This window comes from Pelecanus crispus, chromosome 12 (assembly GCF_030463565.1).
Source record: "Pelecanus crispus isolate bPelCri1 chromosome 12, bPelCri1.pri, whole genome shotgun sequence".
In the NCBI taxonomy this organism is placed as follows: domain Eukaryota; kingdom Metazoa; phylum Chordata; class Aves; order Pelecaniformes; family Pelecanidae; genus Pelecanus; species Pelecanus crispus.
Window position 1 is genome coordinate 17,348,428 of NC_134654.1, and position 25,254 is coordinate 17,373,681.

A 25,254-nucleotide genomic window follows, 5' to 3' on the forward strand; every position below is an offset into this window, starting at 1 on the left:
CCCAGCTCCTCAGTGACACAAGGCAGAAAACCATCAGAAAAAAATCTCTCACATCCTGCCAGCTTCCCCTGCCCTTAGCAAACATACAGTCCTTAACGCACAGAGTGTTTCACGTAAGCCTTGACATGTACCAGCAAGATGTACCCGGCACTGACTCTGAACAGCTTTGCTTTTCTCGGAGGGTCTTGGCCATTGTGGCCAAGAAACATAAGGGCTCTGTAATGCTTTGTTGGGCCAGGAATAAAGTGAATTTGTTGAAAGAAAGTTACCGTGTTATATAAGTAAGAAAAAGGGAGTTGTATTTAAACTGGCATAGGGCGGTTGTTTTCACTTAAACAGAGCTATGCACAGAACATAGCTCATGGCTTCTTCTTCGGTGAGGTCTTGTTCATTTTGGCCTGAGCAGCTCTGGGTCAGGGAGGCGATGCTGCAGTCTGTCTGTGGGGGAGGCAGGGGAAGGGGAGAGATGCAAAGGACAGGACACATTGCCAGAGCCGGGAACTTGTCTGGCGTGAGCAGGCACAGCCCCTTGGTGGCTCCTGAGCTGCCAATGCAGGATCCAGTGTGTGCTGATACAGGACAGTCCCAGCCAGCATTGAGTCCAGCAGCTGCCCTGATCTTCTCCCTCCCAATCCCAGTCACTCCCAGCTTGGTAGCTCAAAGGATCCCTTGCAGACAAGCCAAGCTGGAGCATTCCCAGCACTGCCCTGGTATGAATTTGAGCCAAATTCAGGTTCCAGCACAGAGAAGATACTATGGAGCCCATTTTACTACACCAGGGTTTTCACCAGCTGGAGGTGCTGTAAATGAGTAGGAGCTGTGCATGGAGGTGCCAGAGCATCCCTAGCTTGGCTGCTCAGCACAGTGAGTCCTTGTGAGCACAGTCAGATGAGCAGGCATGAGGGGTACTGCTGCAGGCAGGGGGGCCACAGCGCCCACTGTCATGGGCAGCAAGAAAGGATTACCCTTAACACAGAGACATACTAGAAAAGTTCATATAGCTCTTTTTTGGCTGCCATACTGAGGAGTTTCTATACAAGCAGGGCAGCTGAATGCAGCAAGAGCTGGATTTGGTGGATGTGTGGCTACCTCCATACTCAGCATCAGCTTTCTACAAGACAGCAGGTGTGCAGCTCTCAGGGCTGGGGCTCAGCTCTGCCTGTTCTGCCTCCGCATCCTCTGCCCACATTGGGAGCAGTGCAGCCACTCAGTCTTGGGGCAGCAGTCTCATCTGCCGAGAGGTCTTCGGTCATGTCAGGGCCCTTGGGAGGGTGCCAAGCAGCAGATCCACAAACCAGATCAACCAGCAAAGGATTATCAAGAGTTTGCTGCCCAAAATCTTTGTAGAAAACCCAAACTGAAGAAACAAAGTGTAAATGTGATGCTTGGCATAGGGAATATATTGCACTCACTGCCGAGTGAACTATTTCAAAAGACTCGCCGTTTACCTTGACACGCTGTCTCAGCAGGTTGGTTTTGCTCAGAGCCATGCGCCAATGTCTTTCAGATGAAGCCTACAAGGTGTCTCCCATTTATAGCCGTGGAGATGCACTACTGTCCTAAAGGTAGCTTTTATAGTTAAATGGGGAATGTAACTAAGGCTGGAGAAAAAAATTCAGATTGAACTTTGCCAAAAAAAATGGTGAAAGGCATCAGTTGTGGGAGGGGATGGGACAGAAGACTTTTTTTCTTGGTGTAGTTGAAAAAGGGTGGCAAGAACACCAGCAGCTTTGCAGACAAACCCCCCAGGGCCATGGAGGGGTCTGGTGGACCTTTCCTACCTCTTCCTTTGGGGTCCCGGCACAGCAAGCTGTGAGATCCTTGCCTGCTTTTTCTTGGGTGGCTGAACCAGCCCGTGTTAAGAGGGGATGAACATAATACAATAGAGTCCGACTTTGTTTCTGTGCTGTGTGGTTCATTCAGAGGGATTACAGGCGCTTTTCAGCCTGTTACCACCTGGAGAGGCAAATACAAGGGAGCTCTGGTTCAAATAGGCTACCCACTGAGCAGACTTAGTTCTGCCAGAGCCAAAGTTGCAGAAGGTTAAAAATGATCCAGGCAGGATCCGGGCTGAACAATTGCCCAGAGCATGGGGACGTGTTGGGCGCACGGGAACACTGGCCAGTGCTGCCGGGGTTTGTTAGCAAAGGGTTTGGAGTCATTGGTTGCAGACAGTCAAGGGGGTAGCTCGCTGCGGCGAGGCCCTGCGTGGGATGCAGGCATGAAACCAAGTTTAACACCCTTCTAAAGGAAACTCTAGCATTTTTTAAGGAAAAGAGAATTGCATAAGGAGTAAGGTTGAAGGTTGATAGGGCTGAGTTAAAGGCCTGTATGGTTGGGGGAAAAAACCCTCCACCTCTGTTTCCTGATGTGGGTATTATTAGGGCTGAAGGAATAAATGCTGGAGGGCATCAGGGTGTAGGGCCAGGTGTTACGGACTGTGTCTCTTCTCCATGCTGATGTGTCCCCAGGTGCAGTGTCTCTGTGTCTTACAAGGTGGGATGGAGTTGCCCCGAGCACCTTGGGGTGGGGGGAGCTCCATTCCTTGTGTTGCTGGAGCCAATGGAGAGCATCCCAAAGGGCCATCACAGGGTGGAAACTTGAAACCCCACCTCTCATAGACCAGCTGAGCATCCCAGACCCAGGGCCATCCTTCTCACCTCCAGCCATTCTGAAAGCAGTGGTTTTTCCATCCAGGTGGAGTCCCTGCGCTTCAGTTTGAACAATGTTTATTTGGGGCTGTTTCACCCAAAAGAATAAGCTTTTCACTTTATTAAAAATGTGAGCTGAGTGTCAGTGAATAAGAAGGCTGTTTTCAAGCGTTTATTGCTGATGAAGCCTGACTAGAAGCATGCATCCAATGTCCTTCAGGCAATATACTTGCAAAGTGCTTGCAGCTCTGCTGCCAAGGGCAAATGAGACGGGAAGCAGGGCAAGCAACACCATCTACCCCTGGGGCCGATGCTCCTTAGTCCTCAATCCCTTCAAAGAGCTCCCAAAGAAAATGGCCTATTTGGGGCAACGTCTATTGCTTGAGTCTCTTGTTGAGTGGGTGATGATGGAGAGCAGCTGCCTGCTGCCCTCATAGCTCTGCCTGCTCTGCTCACAGCGGAGAGAGGCTTATGCTCCCCTCCTTAGCCAGGGCTGCGCAGGCTGCACTTTCACAGTCCCTGGGGCATTTCTCCTGCCCACACACTGCTGGCCACAGCCGCACAGTGAATGGATCCAGGACTGGAACCAGTGATAAATGACCCAGCAGAAGTTTAAAAAAAAAAAGAGACCAAAATGTTGTTTCTCAGCTGGGACACTCTCCATGCAGCTGTCCAAACAGAAGGGAAAGGACCTGCCTGTGTCCATGCTGCTGCTGAAGAAATACCCTCCATCACCCAGGAGGACATCAAGGGCATGGGCAGGACTTCTGACTAGTCTCCAGCATACCATGGGGATACCCCATCCCCAGGACACTCAGGGTATTCCAGCCCCTCTGCCTACAGTGCCAGCACTGTGCTGTGCCCACAGCAATCTGGTCCATCTGCAGGAGCAGCTCCTGGGATGAGCTGTGTGGCTGGAAAGATCTGCTGCATGCCATCAATTTTAATCCAGGGAAAATTGTGCCCCAGAGACCAGCAGTTTGGAAGCCTGCCTGCCCAAGCAGCAGCCAGCAGTATCTGTGCTACAGCACTCCTAGCCATCCACCACTGGTCCCGGGCAGAAACATCCCTATCCCATCCTTGGAGAAGGGCTCTGAAGTTGCATTTCAAACATCATTTGAAAAACACAATTTTTATGTCTCCCCTTCACTGGCAAACACAGCTCAAAGGACCTTGCGTGTGCTGCCAGCTCCAGCACTGCTCGCCCAGCGTGCTGGTTGGAGGGAGGGGGGGAAGCATCCCAGGAAGGGCTGGACATGGGATGAGACTGAGCCATACCCAGAGCCCAGCTGATGGCACTAGTTCAGCTCTCACCCGCAGATGTCTCAGTGCAAGGCTGCAGTAGATACTCCAATTTCAGATTACAAGTGTCAGTTTAGTTTAGCTTGTCAACAAAAGCAATAAATAAATCCCTCTCACTTGCACTCCCCAAAATGGTGCAGCTGGAATGAATCTGCTTTGCTGCTTTCAAAGGGAGTAGAAGGGTTTTCTCCCTCTCAGGGAACGTGCTTGGCCATAGGTGAAGAAGACTTGAGCTCCTGGGCGGGGAACATCAGAGAGAGACCTTTAGGCTGATTGTCCAAGCCTGGTTTTAAAAGAAGCAATGTTTGTCCTGGTGAAGATAAGTTTGTTTCTCTGTTTGTGACTGGAGGATCCCAGGTCTTTCAGGTGAAAACACGTCTGTTTTCCAAGTGGAGTCAGCAACCATCCCAACTGTTGACTGCCAGGACCTCAGTCCAACACCCGGCATGGCAGCCAGAAAATGCTAAGGGCCAAATTCAAGCCCATAAGAACTTAAAAGAGCCTCAACCACTAACACAGGGCTGAGAGCCATGTCCTCTTTGCATCCCAGCCTCTCCTTGCCATACCACCCTTACGAGGCTGACATTTGCTCCTGATTGCTCCCTCTTCTCTGGGTCTGACAGCAAGGTGATACTTTAGTGGGTGTCACGTGTTCATTTTCCTCATTTCAAGCCCAGAGTCCCTGTTTCTGTGGTTTTCGAAGACATTGTTTCCTAATGTAGGAACATCCCTTTAGGCCCTGAGCGTTCCCTGACATCAGTGCGAGTGCAGCACAGCCCATCGGTTTACAAACATCTGGGTTCCTAGGAAATGCTGCATATTCCTGCTGGTACTCTGCTGTCTGTTATGTTTATTTCCTGCTGTGGGGACCAGGCTTCAGATCAGGGTTATTTCCAGGGCTGTGGTGAGCTTTGTGCCAGAGATACAAACCGTGGCAAACAAGTACTTAAAAGCCTTGTGTTAAGCAATGGGCAAACCACAGACACTTCAGAGGTTTGGCTTGGGAAACTGGCTACCCGAAGGAAAGCAAGAGAACTGATGTGCACAGGAGTGCCCCGAGCTGCTCTGGGGCTGGGTGTGGGGTGGGGATGGTTGTCCCGCTCAGCTCCAAGGCTGCAGCCAGTAGGGTGGTACCTGGCCCAGGTGGGACAGTGGTACCCATTACCCCTGGGGACATGGGTGGGTTTCGCCATGGAGATGGCTGGTGGTCCGCATAGCAGCTGGCCCAGAAACTCAGCCAAAAAAACTTGTGTGGGAGGAATTTTGCACATCAGCCCCTGCTGCAGTCAGGCTTTTTGGAGCTAGTATGTGTCTGTGTCTCCCTAAGACCTCCAGGTTTGCTTTGGGGCAAGCAAAGGCAGAGGCAGGGGTTTGCTTCAGGCAGCTCTAGCTCATCTGACTGGGGTGGAAAGGGTGGGTCTCAGGCAGTCATCTCTGGTCTGGAGGGATCTCCCATCCCAGGGTGTAGCTGTGCAGCCCCGCATGCCTGGGGATGGGAGCCGAGAGTGGGCGAGCGCCTGCAGCTTGGGCCAAGCTGGGAACTGCAAAAGCTTTTCTGTCCGGAGGTGGGCTTGAGCTCAAGCTTGTTTCCTTTTTCTTGCCAAAGCATCTGCTGTCCTGCACACTTCCCTTCCCCCCTTCTCTCTAGGATTTCAGGCCACAGAAATGTTTTATCTGATTCCCCACCCCAGAACTCCCTTTGGTTTGATTGTCTGTGGCTTGATTTCCCTCCTCTGGTTGTCTTGAGGTGACCTTGGCTTTGCAGTGCCCTTTCACAGCAGAAAAAAAAAAAAAATGCTGCATTTAAAAAATGCCCAGATGGGTATTTCCAATGACCTAACAGGAAAATCAGTGGTTTTTTACAGCTCAAACACCATGACTTTGTGAGCAGCTCCAGCTGGTCCCAAGCTGCTTTAATCAATCGATAATTTGTTTGGCTGGAAAATGACCCCTCAATAGGTTGGGATCCTGCAGTCTCAGGGCCTGTAGGCCTGGGTCCTGTGACAATTGCTGTGGTCCAGCCATGCAGGACTGCAAATCTGAAAATCAGGCTGTAACAGCTGTGAATGTGCGATGTGAGGTGAGGAGCCTGTTAACCAGGAGCACTCACGAGGCTGCTGGGGCTGAGCAGATCTGGCTGCTTCAGGGCCATGGCAGATTTTTTACCTAGCCAAGAGCAGGACCAGATATGCCACCATGGGAGGTGGCTGTGAGATGCATCATCTCACCCATCATCAGCCAGCTAGTGCTGTGATGGCCACATATCCATTACACAGTGCTTTCTGTTGAAGTCAGGGATGGAAATGGAAGGTGACCCCAAAATGCCCACTTCCCAGGTCAGACCTGGGAAGGTCTGTGTCTGCACTAGTACATTAAAACTCTGTCATCATGTAGCCTTGAGCTGCAGGTGGCATAGCTTTCTGCATGGTGGGGGACACATCCACCCTCGGGGGTGGTACTGGAGGGCTTCAGGCTCCCCTTCCCTTTGTTCCCCACCATAAACTCTCCTTGATCTCCATGGTTCATGAGCAAGACATCTGGGAGGTCTCCCCTCCTGCTCATGCCACGTATAGCTGTCTCAGGCCACGAGGAACCCATCACCCACACCAGAAATGCTCCTTTCCCAAACCGCTCACAGGGGCTTCGGGACAAAGAACAAGCAGGGATATCCTCATGGATGGGGACTTTGGGGGAAGAGGGAGCAGCTGAAGTTAGAAATGCCAGAGAAATCACTGGCACAGCAGCACCATGGCCCCAGCGCTTGAGGTCCAGTCCCGAGGTGCTAGGCATCCTCAGCCCCCAGCAAAGCCAAGGCAGTTCCCATCTGCCAGGATCAGGCCCTTCACTAACTGTGTGTTGTTATGGAAAGCCTCTTGCCAGGCCCTGTGAAGTCATTCAGACTCATTTTGTGGCCATGCTGGAATGCACTAACCAGGAGTTGTTTTGAGGTCAGAAAGGAATAAGTCTTTTTCAGACAATTGATGTTATTAAGAACATCCATGGGAGGGAGGGGGGAGGAGGGGGGGGAGGGAGGTCCTCTTTCCTGTTTGGGAAATAGTTTCTCACTGCATCCATCAAGCAAAAGAACTCTGTATGAAAAATTAATTTAAAAAAAGTTTCTGGGGCACACGCGCTGAAAATGAACCACAGCAGGATCAGAGGTTTGGCTCAGAGTAACGTCCAAGACACAAAAGCAGAGGCCAGACTAAAATACAGGACTCCTCGCTCCCAGCCCGTTGCTGTAACTGGAGGAAATGCAGTTTCCTTAAAAGAAATGCAATCTCCTCTCTCCAACACTTGGGCAAAATTCATGAACTTCAGCGGAAGCCCAGAGCAGGTCTCCCACGGAGACAGACTTGGTCTAAATCTAGTGCAGCAGTTGGGACTGCAGCAAAGTGGGGATGACTTCAAAAAAGGAAGAAAAAAAAGCCCCAAGATGAAGGGATTAGGCCTGTCACCCTGCTTTCCACATCGTTAATCTTCCAGCCCAGGGCAAGCAACTTTTCCAACCCCATCCCGCAGCAGTAAGTTGTCACCCCAGGTGTGACCTGAGAAGCAGCCACATCATGTGGCACCGTCACACTGCAGCCACCCTCTTGCCATGAGAGCTAAGCCTGGCTCTCTGCACCATTAGCATGACGTGGTCCCTGGCACGGGGCTGGACTGGACCAGCTTTGCCCGAGTTTCCAGCCACAGTGCAGGGTCATATATCCAGATACCCCTCCCATAGGCCACTTGCGATGAACAGGAGGGAGGACAGTCTGGACATGAGCTGAGAAGTGTCCCTGACAGGTTAGATTTGAGGTACAGGCATAACAACAGGGTATTTTGGGATGGGAATATGTTCATGGCTGGGTCAGTTCCTGCCTGTGCCCAGGTTGCCTCATGTCCATGTAAGCACCCAGTCATGCCCCCTCCTTGCCGTCACTGCAGGGATGGTCATGGACCAGGCTCAGGTCCAGGACAAAATGAAGCCTTCTCTCGAGCTGGTGGAATGGGCAATTTTAGGGCCAAAGTGGCCCATCCTTTGGCTCGAGTGGCACAAGCCCATCTCAGAGCATCCTCTTCACCACTGCCAGTGTTGCCACTCTGCCCCACGATTTCATGGGGATGTCTACACATCTACAGCCCTCCTTTGAAATAATCCAGATCTGCAGACTGTGCCAGGGGCACTCTGAGCTGTGAAGCTAATTGCCCATGATAAGCTAATTAAAGGGTTCTGATAAAATCTGCCTGACAGGCACGGGAGCATGTGGTGGCCCCGGTCTCCCCCAGGGCAAGGGAGAAGGCCGCTGCTGGGACACTGGGGGCTCCATTAGACACCCTGCACTCACCCCCCTTCTCCTCCCCTGCCCTCAAGAGGTTGTCAACACCTTTGCTTGGGCCTGGGCTGTCTCGTTGTCATTGCTCAGTCCCTTCTCTGCCCTGGGGTGTTTTTTGGCAGTGACCCTGGGGCTGTGGACGTGAGCGCTGGATGCTGGCAGGGGCTTCATAGTGACAGCCCAGTGGAGAGCAGAGAGCTTGGAAAATGCAGGTGATGTGGCATTAAGAAAGTGAAGACCCCAGTATCCTCCTCCCTCCCCCAGGGAACCCACTGTCGGGCACGTCCATTCCTCAAGTCTTGACTAAAATGAAAAGCCGAGAGTTTCCATGGCTGAAAACAGCCTTTGCTGCCCTGAAGGATGTGCAACTTTATGTGTTCAGACATTCGTGTCAAGCTCTTCTCCAAAGACCTGCCCAGTTGCCATGAATGCTGTCACATCCAGGGATTAACCATCCTCTTCAAACAGTTCTGGTCTTTCCTGCCCCCCCTGCCTGGGTGAAGGGAGCAGTGAGGGCCAGGCTGGCCAAGGCAGTGTCCTAGGGCTGTGGCAGGCATAGGAAGTTCACCCCAGCAGAAAAGCTGGGAAATCCTGGTGTTTGACTACTTTGATCTGTATTAAATCCCTCAGAGAGAAACAGAAAAACAGTTCCAGGAAGGCTGGGGCTGTATGTTTTGACTTTATGCCATCAAAGTTTGCCCTAAAGGACCCTTAAAAGCATGCAGGTAGCCACAGGCTCTGGGCTGGGCAGTGAAGCGCTGCTGCATTTCCAGGTGCATCATCCTTGCCTGAGGGGGCTGTAGGGTCAGATTTGATGACTTTGCTTCAGGATTGAGTATATGTCTGCCTGCTTCACCCTTGGTGTTGCTGAATCAGTGGGATCACTCCCAGCCCCACACCACTTCAGGGCTGGGCTGAGATGGGCAGAGTCGGGAGCTGAGCATCCTTCATGAGGTGTCCTCTGGTGCTGGCAGAGTGTGTCCATACCCACCCATTCCCCTTGTCCTGTACCACCAAGCATTTTTGCCATCCGTGCCCTCAGGACTATGCTCAAGCACTGGCTTAAGGTAGAGGAGACTTGGTTTGAAGTCCCTGCCCTACATTGCCCAATAGGTCCCATGACACCAAAGATACCTGTATTTCCAGCTCATCAATTCTTTCTTTAAGGAGCCTAACACCTCTACCATCCCACACTATAACCTTTCGCTACCCTGGTTTTGACATTTATAAAAGCAGATAACAGCTGCTTGTGAAGATGAGCACATGCAGACCATGAGGCTCCTTGAAATGTTGGCATCTAAGAAGCACCAGGGCTGCTGAATGATCAGGTAATAGCCCATCACTTACAGCAGCCCAGACCCATCTCTGGGGTGAGCTTGCAGTCAGTGCAGACAATACTATTCAGCTACAAAGCAGGCAAAAGGAAAAATAACATATCCCATGGCAATCAGAGGCAAAGTGAGAAGGTGAAATACTATGTTCCAGATGGACATGTGTGTGGGACACCCGAGCTGACAGCTCTTCCTTTGCAGAGGGTGGAATATGACCTTTTAATGTTCACAGGTGCTGGAGTCTTGATGTTAAACATTGCAGGACAGTGCAGGACGGTCCCGTTCACGTGCGGGATGGCAGCGCTGCCTTCTGCAGAGACCTCCGCAGCAGGCAGAGGATGCTGTGCTCATCCATGTCAGCTGCCTGCCCTCCCTGACCTGCTCGAGCCAAGGCAGCAATCAACATTTTTGCCCAGAGCCTGTTACAGAAAACCATTAACAGTAGCACTGCTCCCCTGATAAGGTGGGATAAGCCTGTCAGCTTTTGATAAAACCCCAATCTCCAGGAAAACAAAATACACCAGTGCCTTGCAGGGGAGTCCTGGGACTGCCCAGCCTGGCCAGGGAGCACCGAGCAGAATGCCGCCATCCCGCAGTGGTGGGGGGAGCAGGGCAGACAAGCTTGTCCCAACACCTCCGTGAAATACTTTCATGTCCTTGCCGATGATAACGCTGATTGGGAGGTCAGGCACATAAGCTGGAGTTCTCCTTCTTTCTCAGATCCCCCGATAACGTCCCAGTGATAAGATAGCTCTGTTTACCCAGGCTCAGCCACAGCCACAAAGGAGAGCTTTGTCCACGGCCCCAAAGGTGTGAATATCGCAGAGCAAACACAGGCGTCCTCGGCTCTTCACACCTGCGTGGCGTTTCAGAAGCCAGCCTGGAGCCAGTACGGAGTCCAGGTTAATGTGGGATAGGTGGTGGATGCTTGCCCCACCAACTGCTGGGACTCATGTTCGGGACTGTGTGGTTGCAGCATTAGCTCAGGTTTTGGAAGACTTGAAAGCAGAATTAAAATACATCTCTGTTGAGGTTTCCCAGCTAGAGTTGAATTTTTTTAACTCATCTAACACCTTTCTTCAGACCCACAGACAATTCTGGCTCCTGTTACCCAGAGCTCTCAGCCTTTCCCACAACAAAACCCTCCCAGGGTTCCTCTGAGGCACGTGCCCACTTCCAGGAAGGGAAACTGAGGCACGTCGGTGTTAGGCGGCTTGGCCAGGATTGCACTGGGCTCAGCAGCAGAGCCATGGCAGGACATTCCCTGCCTCTGGTGGAGTTGGTTCGTGTGCCAGAGTGCAGGGAAGGGGCTGGTGCAGCTGTGTTTGTCACCAACTGTGACGGTGCAGGGAAGTGCGTGCCCATGCACTGGCAGAAAGTGTCTTGGGAGAGGCAGTGGTGGACAGGACTGGGCTTGGAATAGGGGAGAGCTGACTCTGCTGGTTGCCTTGGCATCAACAGCTATGGACTTTTGGGGTGTTTGTAGAGCAGGAACAAGGGCAGAGCAGAGGGAACAAACACATGTGCCAGTGATTGGCTTCCCACCTTCCTCCAGCTATGCATGGAGAGATGGATGGCCCCTGTTTTCATAGTCACTGTAGGATTGATTGAATGGGGATTAATTTGCAGCAATCTACTACATTTTATTAGCATAACAGGGAGGTGATATGTTGGTGCCTAGCCCCACGCTCTTGGAATGATGTTTCCCATGTACACACCTGTCTCGGCAGAGCACTTCACAGATTTCCAGCAGCTCAGGCCCTTTTCAGGGTTGTTTGCTGGTGAACTGAACCAGCCCAAAGTGATTAGGCAACATCATTGCCAGAGAAACAGAGAGAGACCCACCATGCAGGGAAGATCAAGACTTATTTTGGGCCAGTGGTGTTTGATGTCTGCTTTTGAAGACACTGGTTCTTCGCTGCACAACAGCTGATGCAAGAAACCAGTGCTATGAAGCACTCATCTATTTTGAAATGCATTAATTGATATAACAGGGTTGGAAAATATTTTCAAAAAATGGGTGACTCTCAATCTCATCTCCAGCAGCTTAGAGTGGCTCAGGGCTTTGGTCTCTTATCTGGATCTGTGTGTCCTTTTCGACACAGCCAGGGCTTTGCAGTTGGGGATGGCATGGGCAGAGATGAGCTTTTCTGCCCCTCCTGGTCTGGCCTGTGGGCTGGGAAGGACCACTGTGCTGGGGAGCATCTCCTCACCAGAGAAAGAGCCACTGAGCAAAAGTGGCCGAGTCCGGGAGCGGGGACAGCCTGCATGGCCAGCCTCTCCGCAGCAGCACAGGCACTCGGCCCCACTCCACCGGGTGGAAACAAATGCGCTGAGCTGCCAACTGCTCCCCTGAGCCAGCTCAGCCTCGGAGAGAAACCAAAACCCTTCCCGAGAGCCGTCATCTGTCAAGCTTGTGTTACTTTCTGGCACATCAAGTGGCCAAGCTGAGGTTTGTAATTCATGGGGAAGGGGAGGAGGCTGCAGTGAGCGCTCCCGAAGCCATCCATCCCATACTCCATCTCCCAGAACGAAGCAGGGGCTGGAGCAGCATCTGCAGGCACAGGCAGGACCATCTTCCACACAACCCCACAATGTGGGACAAAATGGAGGGGACCATCCCCTTGGAGAGTCCCTCTCCCTGGGGCTTTTGTCCATGCTGTAACACAGCAGCGCCGTGGGTCACTCGTGGGAGTTGCCTGCAGGGTAGCATCCTTTCCTGGCTCCGAGAAGGATGCTGTCTTCTGGGCAGGAGTCCCCTTTTCCTTGCTGGCACAGGGGTCCAGGGGTCCAGGGGGGTGTAAATACACAGATACAGCCACTGGCACTGCCTGGGGTGACAAGGCGATGCGATCCTGGCAGAGAGGAGGGAAGGCAGCATCAAACCAATGGCCAGGGAAGGACAAAAGGGTCACTCAAAGGAGAAAGCCGTGCCAAGTCAGCCTCCAAAGGGAAGTCCTGCGACAGCTGGTCTTCGGAAAGGTGTTTCTGGTACAGCAGCACAGGGACCCAGACTCCGTGTCACCTTGGAGGAGATGCCGCTGGGTTTGGGGGGAGATGACCGGCCACAGGTTATACACGGCTTCACGACAGGCTCTGGCAACAGCCCGTAGCTCTCAGCCGCAGGGTCCCTCCAGTAGCGGGTCTGGCTGGGGCCGGTTTAACAATTCCCCTGGCCCTGCTCCAGACAAGATTGGGAAATGATCTAGGGTTAAAAAAACACAACACTTTCCTGAGCACGCTTTGTTTGTTTTTAAACTAGAGCCCAGCATAGCCCGACCTCACAGGCGGTTGAATTAGCACAACTGGAGAGGCAGTGACTGGGCACATGAGTGGCATCATTTTAAGCTGGGTCTGCCCTGGAGGAATCACAGTCTGAGCTAGTTTAAAACAGCTTTGCATTGCTTTCTCCCCTCAGCTGTCGGGGAACCAGGGCCAAGTTTCCTGGCTCCTTGGGGCAGTGATGGAAGCAGAGCTAAGGCTGTTTGTATCCCTGGTCCTTTTAGGCTGAGCAGTTTTAATAGAGATTTTAAAATCTTTTGACTCTTTTGCTGAGTTGGTTGCATTATCAGGCCTTTTGCATTTTGAGTAGCCTTTGCTCTAAACGTGCAAATTCTTTCAATATCTGTTTGTGCTGACATTAACCCTCAAGTGGCTGGTATACTCCTGCATCAGAAATGTAGGAAAACTTACAGGAAAATGTCTTGGGCTGGGGCAGTGATGGTCTATGCACTGGGTGTACTGGCTCCCGCCCCTTGGTCTGGGCTGGAGCATCACTTTGAGGTTTGCAGTGCTCAGATGTCCGTCACCATGTGCCATCCTTTTGAGCTGTAGGGCTCTGATTTTACAGAAACACGAAGCATTCATGAGACCAAGCACTTGGGGACTGGGCTGCTGATTTTCGCACCTTGAAAAGCATCTGCTCAGCCTGCGGCAGTTCATAACTGCCCATTGAGGTTAGCAGACTGGACAGGTAGGAGGTAAGCACCATGGCATGGGGTTAGAGAGAGGAGAAAGGTCTTCTTGCAAAGTACCACAACCCCCGCAGCAGTAGGAGGAAAGCTGCTGCCGAGAGCTGTACCAGATAAGAGGAAAACACAAGGCCAGAGCCTAAGTGGATAAATTGTTCCCAAGTGAATTCACCTCGGACTCTAAATAAACATCAACACTTGATGAGCACCTCAGAGCTTGTCTCCAGTGGGCAAAACAGGGGCTGGTGGCTGTATGCTTTCTCTGATAACCCGTAGGTTGTCGGGTGAGCTCTCCTGTTAGCTCCTGCCTTCAGACGGCATCTGGATGAATTACGGGATGCAAACAATCCATTTCAAAGTATTTACAACCTCAGGAGGCTGGATTTGGATGGTGCAATTAAATAAAAAGCTGATGACAGCCTGGTATCATCTCCCATACTGAAATAAAGAGTTCACTTCTTGACTTTTCCTGTCTCAAAAAAATAAATTGATTAAGCTCTTTCCAGGCTTATCTGCAGAATTCCTGCACAATACCTGATTTGCAGAGAAAATCTCCTGGTCAAATCCTACAGCTACTCAAGAAAAGGGAGCTCTTGCTAGATCACCTAGAATGTGCCTGTGAGTGCCATCGATTCACTGGCCGTGCTGGGACCTGAATGTGTGTACAATGTGCTGGCAGTTTCAGTGCAGAACAGGAGAGCTGAGCACATGCTCCACCCATGTCCTTCCCAGCCACAGGTCAGCCCCCAGGTGAGATCCACCGGGAGCTCTCATCCCACCCTCAGAAATGGTTCCTCCAGTCCTTGTTGAGTCAGACTCATGATGCAGACTACAAGGCTGAAGCCCTCATCTCCAGACAGCTTTCAGAGGTGCTCTAGATGGAAAAAGACTCCAGTCTCTGTTGAAGAGCAGCTGGTGTCCTCTCCCAGCACACTCGCTGGAGGAAGCAAGGGCAATTTGCAGCCCATTTCCAGGCACTTTGAGTACAACTGCATGTGCTGCACTAGGGCTAGGCTTGCTTTGTGATTTGTATCCTGTATTGAGTAAGACTGCTTTTGTCTTGGGTTAAAATGCCTTGGGTGAGAGGCTGCCACAAATCTCAACATTTCAGCACAACACAACAGGCTCACAGGTTTCTCATCCATCCTTATTGCCTGTTGATAGACAGTCAGCTGCCTGGTGGCTTTGAAGAAGCCATGGCAGGTCACTGGAGATGTCCCCAAGGGTTCAAGGCAGGAACACACAAATCAGTGGGACCTCGCTGGCTGCAAGCAGCTGTTTGCCACGTGTGCTGGCCAGCAATGGGGAGATCTCCGCTGCTCAGAGATTGTTAAAATCTGGCTCATAATCTGAACATCTCATAGCTGTAAATCTCCCAGGAATAAGTCTTGCTCTTGCTCCTCTGATGCTTCCTGTGGAGCCAGAAATACCATGTGGACAGCCAGGAAATACCTAGTGAGATTTCGGTGCTCCAGTCCAGTCTGGAATTAATAAATGTGGAAGCAGTTATGAAAGTATCTCCATCCCTGAAATTAATAAAAACATATATCAGACCAGAGTCAGACAGGTTCACGTCACAGGTTAAGTCGCGAGTAGCGTCTGTTATTGTCGGAACCAGCTCCCATGGCATGAGGGGCTGGAGGGACGGACAGGCAGCCACTATGCCTGGTTTGCAGCATCTGCCGGGTGCTCTCCAAAGGGATCTTGTGCTATTGGGAAGACCTTTGGTCTCACAGCATTGGAGAAAAGTTGATAATTGTGTCAACAAAGTAAGCCTCAGTAGCTGATCTGATGGGACTTGTTCTTTCCCCTTTGGGGTTTGATTAAGCAGCTCAGGACTTTCTCCATGTATCTGGTCTCAAAATCACATGCCAGAGACCGCATACTGGTTGTTGGCTTTGCCAAGCTGTCTGCTGCGCAGTTTTGACAGCCAGTATTTGAGCTGGCTACAGGTGCTGATGGACAACTGGTTTACCAGGGAAGTGCCTGGTTTACCTGTACTGTCTGCTGGGGTGAGGACGATCCCCAAAACACATTCATGGGTTGAATCCGTCGAACTCTGCTGTTTAGCATTTGCTTCTCTTACCCAATCCCTAGCATCTGCTGAAAGTTCACCCTTCCTGCTGACAGGCCTGCCGATGACCATCACTGTTGGGGAGGTCTGATGTACAGAGGTGAATCTCATACTGAAGGCAGGAGAGAACACTGCGGGTTGGCATTGCTGCACTCAGCACCCAAGAGTCCACCGGCAGGACAAGCATCTACTGCCCTGTCTCTACAGGCTTGGTTTTGAGCTTGGTTTGGCCAGTGAAAATAAGATCTTCAGGGAATTTAGCTGCAGAACTCCATCAACTTTGACTGAACATGTCCCCCATTTTTCAGTGACTTAGAAACTCGTCCAAGCTTGAGCAGTTCTTCTTAGAGACAGCAAAAGACACATCCCTACCAGGGAGCAACGTTTTTCTTTTTAAGTCTTGGCTTCAAATATAAGGGCAATAGATTTTTTTTTTAAGGAAAGAAATCCCCAAATTTGTTAACATTGGCACAACACCGTATTTTTCATTAGCCTTGTTTCTTATTAGCAGCTGAATCACTTTAGCAGGAAATTTTCCAGAAATATTCAGCCTGAGTCAGACACCCAGTCTCAAACATTTCAGCCCAAACAGTGAGTTTGGCATTTTTTTACATAAAAGAAAATGAGGCTCTTATCATTGGAAATCTCAGGCAGGCATAAATGTTTCTGTTACCAACTTGGGCTTCAGTATTGCAGAGTGCTGTTACACTTTGCAGAACCAATGTTGACAGGGGGACATCTCCAGGGCCTCCCTGTCCCTGAGGCATGTAGGGGTTTGGGAACTGGGCAAAGTGGGAAGTGAAGGCCACTTGGGGTGGTCCTGGGTCACTTTGATGCCATCTTGTCTAGAGCTTTTGCACAGAATTGCCATTCCTCAGTTTTTTCATGCATGGAAAATTCTTCTGTTCCCCAATCCCTTTTTGTGCCACCAGGAAGATTTTCTCAGTGTGTTTGTCTCCAGGACCCCTCTCTCTTGCTTCACCTACATTTGCAGTTTGGCCTTTCCTTGGTCTCAGGGGTGTTTTTTGGAGAGGGACAAGAGGCATTTGGCCTTGTGGGGAGCAGGTCAGGGTGCAAGGGGCTGCACAAAAAGCCTTCAGCCCCAGCAATGGGGGGTGTCTCAGATGCATCAGCAAGGATGGGGCTTTCCTCCCCCCTCCACTGGTGCATGCTTGCTCTTGCTGCAAGTCAGGTTTGTGGCTCCAGTTTCGTGGGCGATGCCAGCCATAGCTGCATATTTTGTGGTGTGTCTGCACACTTCCCTCTGCCTTTTTGCTCTGACTGTCAGGAAAACCTGGGGCCTGGCGCAGACCCTGCGTCTCCCCCTCACAGCCACAACACCCTGATGGATTTCCCCTTTGGTGGATTAGCTCAAGCAAACCAAACCAATTTCCGATCCTCCTCCTTACTCAGACTTAATAGTGCACACAAATGAATTTTCCTGAGCAAATGTTTTTGTTTAGTGTCGGCCAACTGGGTCTGTGGTGAGTGGCACCGAGCCACATGGGAGGGTGTGGGGCCACCTGCCCTGCAAGCAGAGCTGAATTCGTCCACTCAGTCCCAGTGGCTCCAAGCTCCTGGGGCCATGCAAGGTGGCTGTACTGTGCAGGACTTCATTGCCACCATGGCCAGTGTTCATCCATGCTTTGCCATTTTGCTGCAGCAAGCATGGACAGAAACCCCTCCCCAGCTCAGGCACATCCCTGCTCCCCAGGGGACATCCCTGCAGGGTCACACCACCTGGGATCACTCACCAGGAAAAGCCCCAGCAGCCCAACGCATCGCAGCCCATACTGGACCAGAGGGGTCTGGTGGCATGCAGCAGTGTGTGAGCTCACCCAGCAGCTCCAGATTCATGTCCAGTTGCTCCAAAACCTCAAAGGAGCTGGCAGCAGACTTGAAGGAACACGATGCTGTAGGGGACCAGGGACACCCTCCTGCTGTCTCCATAGGGGCTTTCTTTTTACCTCCTAGTCCAGCAAGTAGACGGTTCTCCACTGGCTCTGGCCGCTCCATCTCCGTTGTCCCCTCTCTTTGATTCAAGGGTGGCTATTTCCTTGACGAATATGACCCTCAAAAATAATATCCCTGAAGATATCTCCAGGGGTCCCCTGGGAGCAAAGCCCCTCCCCAGATGGGCACAGGCAGGGTGCCCCTTTCAGCAGCCGGGATGATGCATGCGAGGCTTTCTCCTGCAGAAGAGAAATAATGGCTCAGGCTGAGCTAGCAATTTGCTGGAAAAAGAACTTATCTGGGAAAAGGACAATTTTAAGGACACTGAGACTATTCATAAATTCAAGTCAAATTTAGAGATTACTTTCAGCCCCTGGCTTCTTCTATCCTCCCCTTCTACCCTCCCCTTTCCCTTCTCCCCTCCCCCAAATTATTGTTTGCAAAAATTAAAACAAAATGTTTTGGGGTTTTCGTTTGTTTAAAAAGCAACTTTCATTTTGAAAATTGCCAAAATATAAGTTTTGGAAGGGTGGAGTCTTTTGAAAGGGCAGCATTGTCATTGCTGAATGAAAACCGCAGAGAGGAATGTGTCCTGGGAGATGCAGGGCACTGGGAGACAGGGCCTGGGGGCACAGCGGCAGCACAAAAGGCCACAACCACAGTTCCCACCACACAGCTCCAGCCTGTGCCTCCCATTCACGTATCTCCTTCCGTTCTCCCAAATGGAGAGCCTTGACCTTCTTCGATGGATTAATTTGACCAAGTCACTGATTTTAATGTGGAGATGCTCCTGCTGTAGTTTCTTCACCCGGCTCCAAACCAAAGCTTTCTTCTTTTCTGCTCTGACCTTCTCCAGCTTTCTGAACATCTGCATTTAAATGATATCTGGTTATTAATATTGGAGCCTGGTGGCCCAGGTAGAGACTGTTTGATGAAGCTCTGTACATCTGTGTGCAATAAAGTCAGCGAACAAAAGGTTTGTGAGGTCCTTGGCAAAATAACAGAAAGAAGAGAGCAGGAGACAGCAGCACTGAGCTTAGCCTAGGACCTGGAGCCAAAACCTTTCATCAGAGACGTCTCAGCACCTATTTTGCCCATAGCTGGGTCTGCGTTGGGTCAGCAGCCTGTGCAGGGGTGTCTTCTCCGCTGGGTGAAAAGCAGAGCATGGGGAATGTAGGTGATACCAATACTGGGAGGTGATTTTTCTTACAGCCAGCGAAGGCATTCATAGAAAGAAAAGATGGGTTGCTAAAGAGCCACTTACTGTGGCAGGGAAATTCAAACCAAGAAGCACTGGCTGGAAATTAAAGCCAGGCCAATTCATGTTAGGAACGAGACAAAATGCTTTAGCACAGCAGGAGATTAACCATCAGCTGAGGGAGAGGGTGGGTGGGAGCTGTGTTTCCTGAGCGCCTCTGTCCACGGAAAATGTGGCCAGGCGAGCCACACACCCCACCCGTGGCACTCAGGGACTGTACACAGATTCGGAGCTGGGATCCAAAAATATCATGACCTGCTGCTGGGTCCCTGTCAGTCCTAACGGCCAGCTCCCAGTGATAGTGCTGTGCCCAGGCATTGCCCGCACTCAGCATCTCTGGGCCCCCACTGCCGGTTTTCTCCGAGGCTGTAGCACCAGCATGATGGATCCCATCATGATGTGTCCCAGCCTCATCTCCTGCAAGGACTTTCAGACGCCTAGATGGGTCATTTAATGCATTGCCCTAATTCTTCCATCCCTATGCGCTATTGTCAGGAAAAAATAGGATGGCTATTTTCCTTCAATCAGAGCAAGCCTCTCCCATGGGGCGTCTGCAAACACATCAGGCCACAGACAGAGCTGCCAGCTAGCCCTGGCTGGTAGCTGGTCATGCACAGCACTGGCCATTCAGAACCCAGGCACTCATGGTGAGCAAAGGAGACAGTAACTTCAATTAAAACCATTCTCCTTGGGTCCGTTTGGCTCCTTCTGTCTGCACAAACAGGCGGATCAAGAGGGGGTGGATAATGGAAAAGCAGCTGTCTGCATGGGCTTAGGAGGCAATTGGTGCCCAGTGGATGTCCTCGGTGCCTTGGGAGTGCAGGTGGAAGGAGGGGACAGAGCCAAGGCTAAGCTGACAGAGCCAAAAAAAGCTGAGAAGTCACAGCAGAGGGGTGGCCATCGCTCCCTAGCTGCTTGCTGTGCTTGCAGGGAGGCCAAGTGCAGGGATGCTGGGTATGGAGAGGGGCTTGACCAGTCCACACCTTCTCCCTCTTGGGAGGGTTTATACCTCAAGGCATACACAGTGTTTAGGTCATTTGCTCTGGATGAGGACAGGGATATCTGTTTTGGGGAGCTCCTTGCAGCTTCTTGTGAGGTTCAGCTTCTTCCCTTCTCCAGACACTGGATTTTTCCATCCCTGGAGGATCAATGTAAAATTGATCCCCGGAGCAGGGCTGCGAGCAGCTCTGCACAATCCACTTGTTCCTTCACATTCCCACACAACTCTGCCCTGGTGGAACCAGATGAAATATTTGCAAAGACTTTGAGAAAATCCCAGGAGTTCTGCTTTCCTGGCTTTGCAAAAACATTCTGCTTATCAAGCAACCCAAAGAAATGTGAAGATTTTCACTCACTCTTCTGGTGGGCTCAGCTTTGAATTTTAAAAAGAGATTTGCCAATGCAACCTTGCAAAATACTCGAGTACCAAGTCCAGCTCTCCTAAAATACAAGTTTTAGGAGGAGGTGAGCTTTCATGCTCTTTGGAAAACACACATTTCTGCCAGCTTCAAGGAAGAACTAGGTCTTCTGTGAGGCCATGCCACCCCCTGGAGAAATGTCTCCTCATGTTGGTCAACAGGGACTAAATCCTGTAGTTTGTAGCACCAAAGGCAGAGCTGCTAGTGAGTCTCAGGGCTTTGAATGATGGAGGTGTGCCTGCTTGGTCACAGGCTAGAGCAGGGATGACAGACCCTTAGGCCGAGGGACTTAAATCCTCTGCTTGAGCTGAGTCCTGAGGTTGTGCTGTTGATACAGGTGTTGCCTTGGTGGTTAGTTATAGCCAAGGGGACATACTTCATGTTGCAGCCTTGGTGCACCTCTCAGCTGGTCTGTGCCTGGGGAAAGGCTCTGCCCTGAGTGGAGGAACCAGCCCTCAGCCCTGTGCCTCCTGCATGCCCGAGAAAAGGGTTTAATCTCAGCATCTCCATCACCTCTCTCTAAAACAAGGATTGGGACTTTAAAAATGCGACCTCCTTCCTGAAAGCTTAGCTCATGCATTCTGCAGGGCAAGAATCACCTCTAATCCCCTATTTATACAGCGTTGACTGTGGCGTAGCTGTCGTCCTGGCAGGGGCTGCTCGGCATGCTGCGAGAAAAGGAGAATACCATAGCTGAGCAGCTGCTGGGGAGCTCATAGCAAAGCACAAAGTGCTCTTCCTGTGATTAAGATGGAAGGGGGAAAAAAACCAAAAAAACCTACAAGGGGGGATGCAGAAAGCACCCAGTGTGTGCTCCCATGCTTCCTTTAGATGCAAACAGGCTGTTTAAGTGCACTTGCAGCATCAGCAAATGTGTCTGTGGGACCAGCCAGATCTAAAAAGCAGCAATTCCTTCTGCATGCAGGAGCTGTGTCTCCGGTCTCCTTGATGGTTGTCTCCTGTTTTGGAAGATGACAAATGCACCCGCAGGCTGGTGGGCTCATCTAAGGAGAGGCAAACTGCAGTTCAAAGTCGTGGCCCTGTGTCAGGAATCTCACTTTCTCACGGCTGGCAAACTGCTCTCAGGCCACTCTTCTCACCATTAGCATGTTGGTGGCTGCTTCTCCTGCTCTGCCAGTGTTTGGTGGGGACATGAGTTTGGGCCTCACCACATCAGCCAGAGGAATTCAGATTGCAAAGCATGGAGAGAGCAGTCTCCATCCTGCTGGTCGGATGTGTCTGGAGGATTTTGCTGTCCCCTTTCCTTTCATGTCATGAGTTAGCTGGGGCTTGTTCCTGATAAATAATCCAGAACTGCACTGTAATTTTCTGGGCTGAAATTCGATAATTAAGCAAATATAGCATGTCTTTGTCTTGGGCAAGCACCATAAGGTAAACAGGAAGGAATGAGGGATTAAGATGTCTCTGCGCTAAAGGAAGGTGACAAGCCCAGAGCCGTGACACCTTCGTGCTGAGCTGAGAGGCCCAGCTGTGGGTTGGCATTGCACAGATGCATTGTTCAGGGGTGAAGAGCAAATAAAAGCAAAGGGAAAAGAAAACAAGCTATAAAATTCTCGGCAAAGCACAGAGCCCCAGCAACTGTCTCTTGATGTTCCTGTGACAGCTCTGGGGAGAGGCAGGCGAGGGGTCGAGCTTTTGAAGTCCGTAAGTTGTCCTTTGCAAAGGCCCCCTGTTAAAATAGTCCCTGTGTTGACATTAGGCTGCATATGGTGGAGAAATTGGACATCTCCTGGCACATTCAGTCACAACACATGCAATCAAAGCAGAGGGGGACTTTTTGGTGTTTGACTAACTGGGCATCAGGCCAGCCCTGTCTCAGTGGTGGGATGAGATGCGGAGGCAGAGGTGAGGTTTTATCGGCATGTTCAGGGCTGGAGATGTGTTAACAGAGCCTTGTGCTACAGGTACCAAGCACAGGAAGGAAAGCCACGCAAGAAGCTAGCTAGGAAGGTCTTGAAATGGTGTTTAGAGTTCAAACACACATGTGTGTCAGGAGTGGTGAGAGTGGGAATACTGGGAATGTCGGGCAGGTTATGTTGGAAATGCCCTTTCCCCTGGGGGCAGACAGAGGGGGCTCCCAGGGTGTTGGGAAGCAGGGGGTTCGCAGCAGTTTGGGGGGGGTTGTACCAAGCAGTAGCATGATATGAAGCACCACAGTGAGAGAGCAGATGAGAAGGGAGATGAGCAGTGCTTGTGTGGGGCAAAGCATTTGCAACAAAGTTGGAGCACCTTGGGGGCATGTGTGTTGCCATTTCCTAACCATGGATGGGCTCTCTGCCCTCACAGCCCTGCCTGCACCCAGCTTTTAATTCACATTAAAAGTGGGGAGAGGCAAAAAGGTATTTTTGTTGCAAGTCACAATGGTGAAGCAAGGTCTCCATGACCTCAGCTTCCCCTCCAAAAAGCTAGACTCACCACATAGCACTGGTCAAGGAGGGATGTGGGTTAGCAGTTGGCTTCCTATAGCCAGAGGTGCCACCAGAGCATCCCATCCTGTGACACCCATGCTGTGGGGGGGCACCCTGGGCAGGACCTCGAGGGTGCCCAGACCCTGGCACACAGGCTCCCCCAGGGCTGGCACCTCCATGGCTGGGTGCAGATGCTGACGGTCTCCACTCTTTGCCTCTCGCAGCCTGCAACTGCAACCTCCATGCCCGGCGATGCCGCTTCAACATGGAGCTCTACAAGCTATCGGGGCGCAAGAGTGGTGGCGTCTGCCTGAACTGCCGGCACAACACCGCGGGGCGGCACTGCCACTACTGCAAGGAGGGCTTCTACCGGGACCTCAGCAAGCCCATCTCCCACCGCAAGGCCTGCAAAGGTACCGTGGCAGGGGTGGGACAGCTGGGACTGCACAGCTCCTTCTTCACCAACCCTTTCCTGCCGCTCTTCCTTCCACAGCTTTTGCTCTCTCCAAACTCCTCCTGCTCCTCCCTCTCCCAAGCCAAGCCCTTGAAATTACTTTTCTTGCCCCCACGTTCCCTGCCATCACCTCTCCCTGGTCTCCCCAGCCTCCTGGTCAGGACGAGGCCATTGAAATACAAAAAGTCCTCACTGCTGAGGACGACTTTAAATTATTTCAGGTTTTATCACTAATAAATCACACTTCTGCTCCAACAGCCACAGCTAACTTGGTCATCACAGACTTGCACAAAATCCCAGGTACAGGGTTAGATGTAGCGTCTGTAAATAGGTCTCCTCCAAATGCCCGTCTCCTGCTCCCACCCTCCACCCTCACCCCCAGCGTTGCTGGGGACACAGGCAGCATTTAACCCACGCACAAAACATTTCACTCCTCGGGATGATGTGAGAACAGTAAAATGAGGAACAATTTTATTTTGAGCTCAACAAACAGAGTTTTTTGAGGTTTCCTCTTCTTCTGCAGTGAACATGAAGGTGAGCAGGGCTTCAGCTGGGGCAGGAGCAGCAATAATCCTGCAAATGAACTTTTTTAACTCTCAGCTGTCTGCTGGCAGAGATATAAATCCTGAACCTGAGACGCAGCTAAAGGAATCAAGCAAACATTCAAAAGACAGATTAGAAGATGCTGGGGTTTCCCGCAGAAAGCTTCAGCTCTTTTCTCTCTAAAGACTTGTTTCAACAAGAAACGGAAAGCTTTTTGGCCCGAGCTGGGTATTTTTGGCTGGAAAGCTTTGGGTCTTCAGCATTTTCAGTTTTTTAAGGAAAATGCTGCTTCATGGTTTTTTTTTTTTTCTTTTTTCCTCTGAAAACAGATGCTCTGCCAAAGCTGAAAAAGAAATCGCTTCTTTAGATGGCCCTGCTCCCCCTTTTTTCACCTTGTAAAAACTATTTCAGCAAGACATTTTCGACCCGCCCTGCACTGAGGCTGCTAACAAGCTACAGCTTCAGCCAAAGTGCGGGCTGGTGGGATGTGAACCCACCCTGAGGCTCTGGGGGGGAGAGGAGCTGCCATTTTGGGGTCCAAGGAGCCAGAAGGCAGGATTGCAGGGCTGAGCCACTTCCACGCCAGCCCCAACACCCAGCGTCCCAGCCAGACCCTGCTCCGGCAGCAAGCTGCCTGCCGTGCGCGGCCGCGCCTTGCCCCCGGTCCCAAGCGGATATGTGTCGTAATAAAGTTCATATTTCTGCTTTCACGGATGGGTCACAGCCGAAGTAACAGCACATTAGGTTGAGGCAAACAAAGGGAAATTGTGAAGGTGTGGGCTGTCCTCGAGCAGGGCCAGGCAGTGATGTAGGCAGGCATCCATCACCCGCAGGCAGCCGCGTGCTCACAGAGGCGTTTGCTGATGTCCAGAGCCTGATTCTCATTTACCTTCCTGCTCCGCAGAAAGGATTTTGGAGTGCCTGAATGGTGGTGGGAATCCCCAACCCTCCCCAAGCGCACTTAACTCCTTCCCTGGGCTCTGGTTTGTCCCAGCTGCCTCCCCAGCGTGGAGGCTCCCAGGTATATGGTGGGATTTGGGGGAGAAGAGTGCTCTTTCCCAGCCACGGGATCACTGTGAATCCATAGGGATTCCAGTCCTCTGGGATCAGCGCAGGGAGCACGGAGCAGGGAGGGGATTCTTGGCTGGAGGGTAGGGCAGATCCCACCCCCTGTCCCTCCCCCGCTTTTCCATCCGGGGAAAAGGCAGTCCCTGCCCTGTGTTGGCAGTGATGTCCACACTTAATCCTCTCTGTCTCATTGACCCCGGCATTTCCCAGGACCTTCCTCTCTTCTGCTTTTCCCAGCTCTCCTCCCTGGCCAGGCAGTCTGCTCCCCCTCTCCTGTCTATTTATCCTTGCTGTCCCCTGGCCCCTCGCTCTCGCTAACCTCTCCGTGGCTGATAGCACAGTGGTCTTACTCTAAATGCACTGCCAAGTGGTGGGTGGTATCTGCGGGTGGGAAACCTGAGAGCCATGCTGTGCCTCAGTTTCCCCAAGTGAGCACCCGGGAAGATGTGCACTGGCCTTCGCGAGGCACTCTGCAATGTT

At 51.5% G+C, this 25,254-nt stretch overlaps 1 protein-coding gene across 1 annotated transcript in view; it reads left to right on the forward strand.

Moving 5' to 3' along the window:
- The window catches only part of NTN1 (netrin 1), a 106,205-nt gene that overhangs the window by 32,569 nt on the left and 48,382 nt on the right, over positions 1-25,254 (forward strand). The window contains exon 2 of the mRNA XM_075720073.1: positions 22,934-23,122. Coding sequence (XP_075576188.1) covers positions 22,934-23,122 — 189 coding nt within the window. The remainder of the gene's footprint in view (positions 1-22,933; positions 23,123-25,254) is intronic.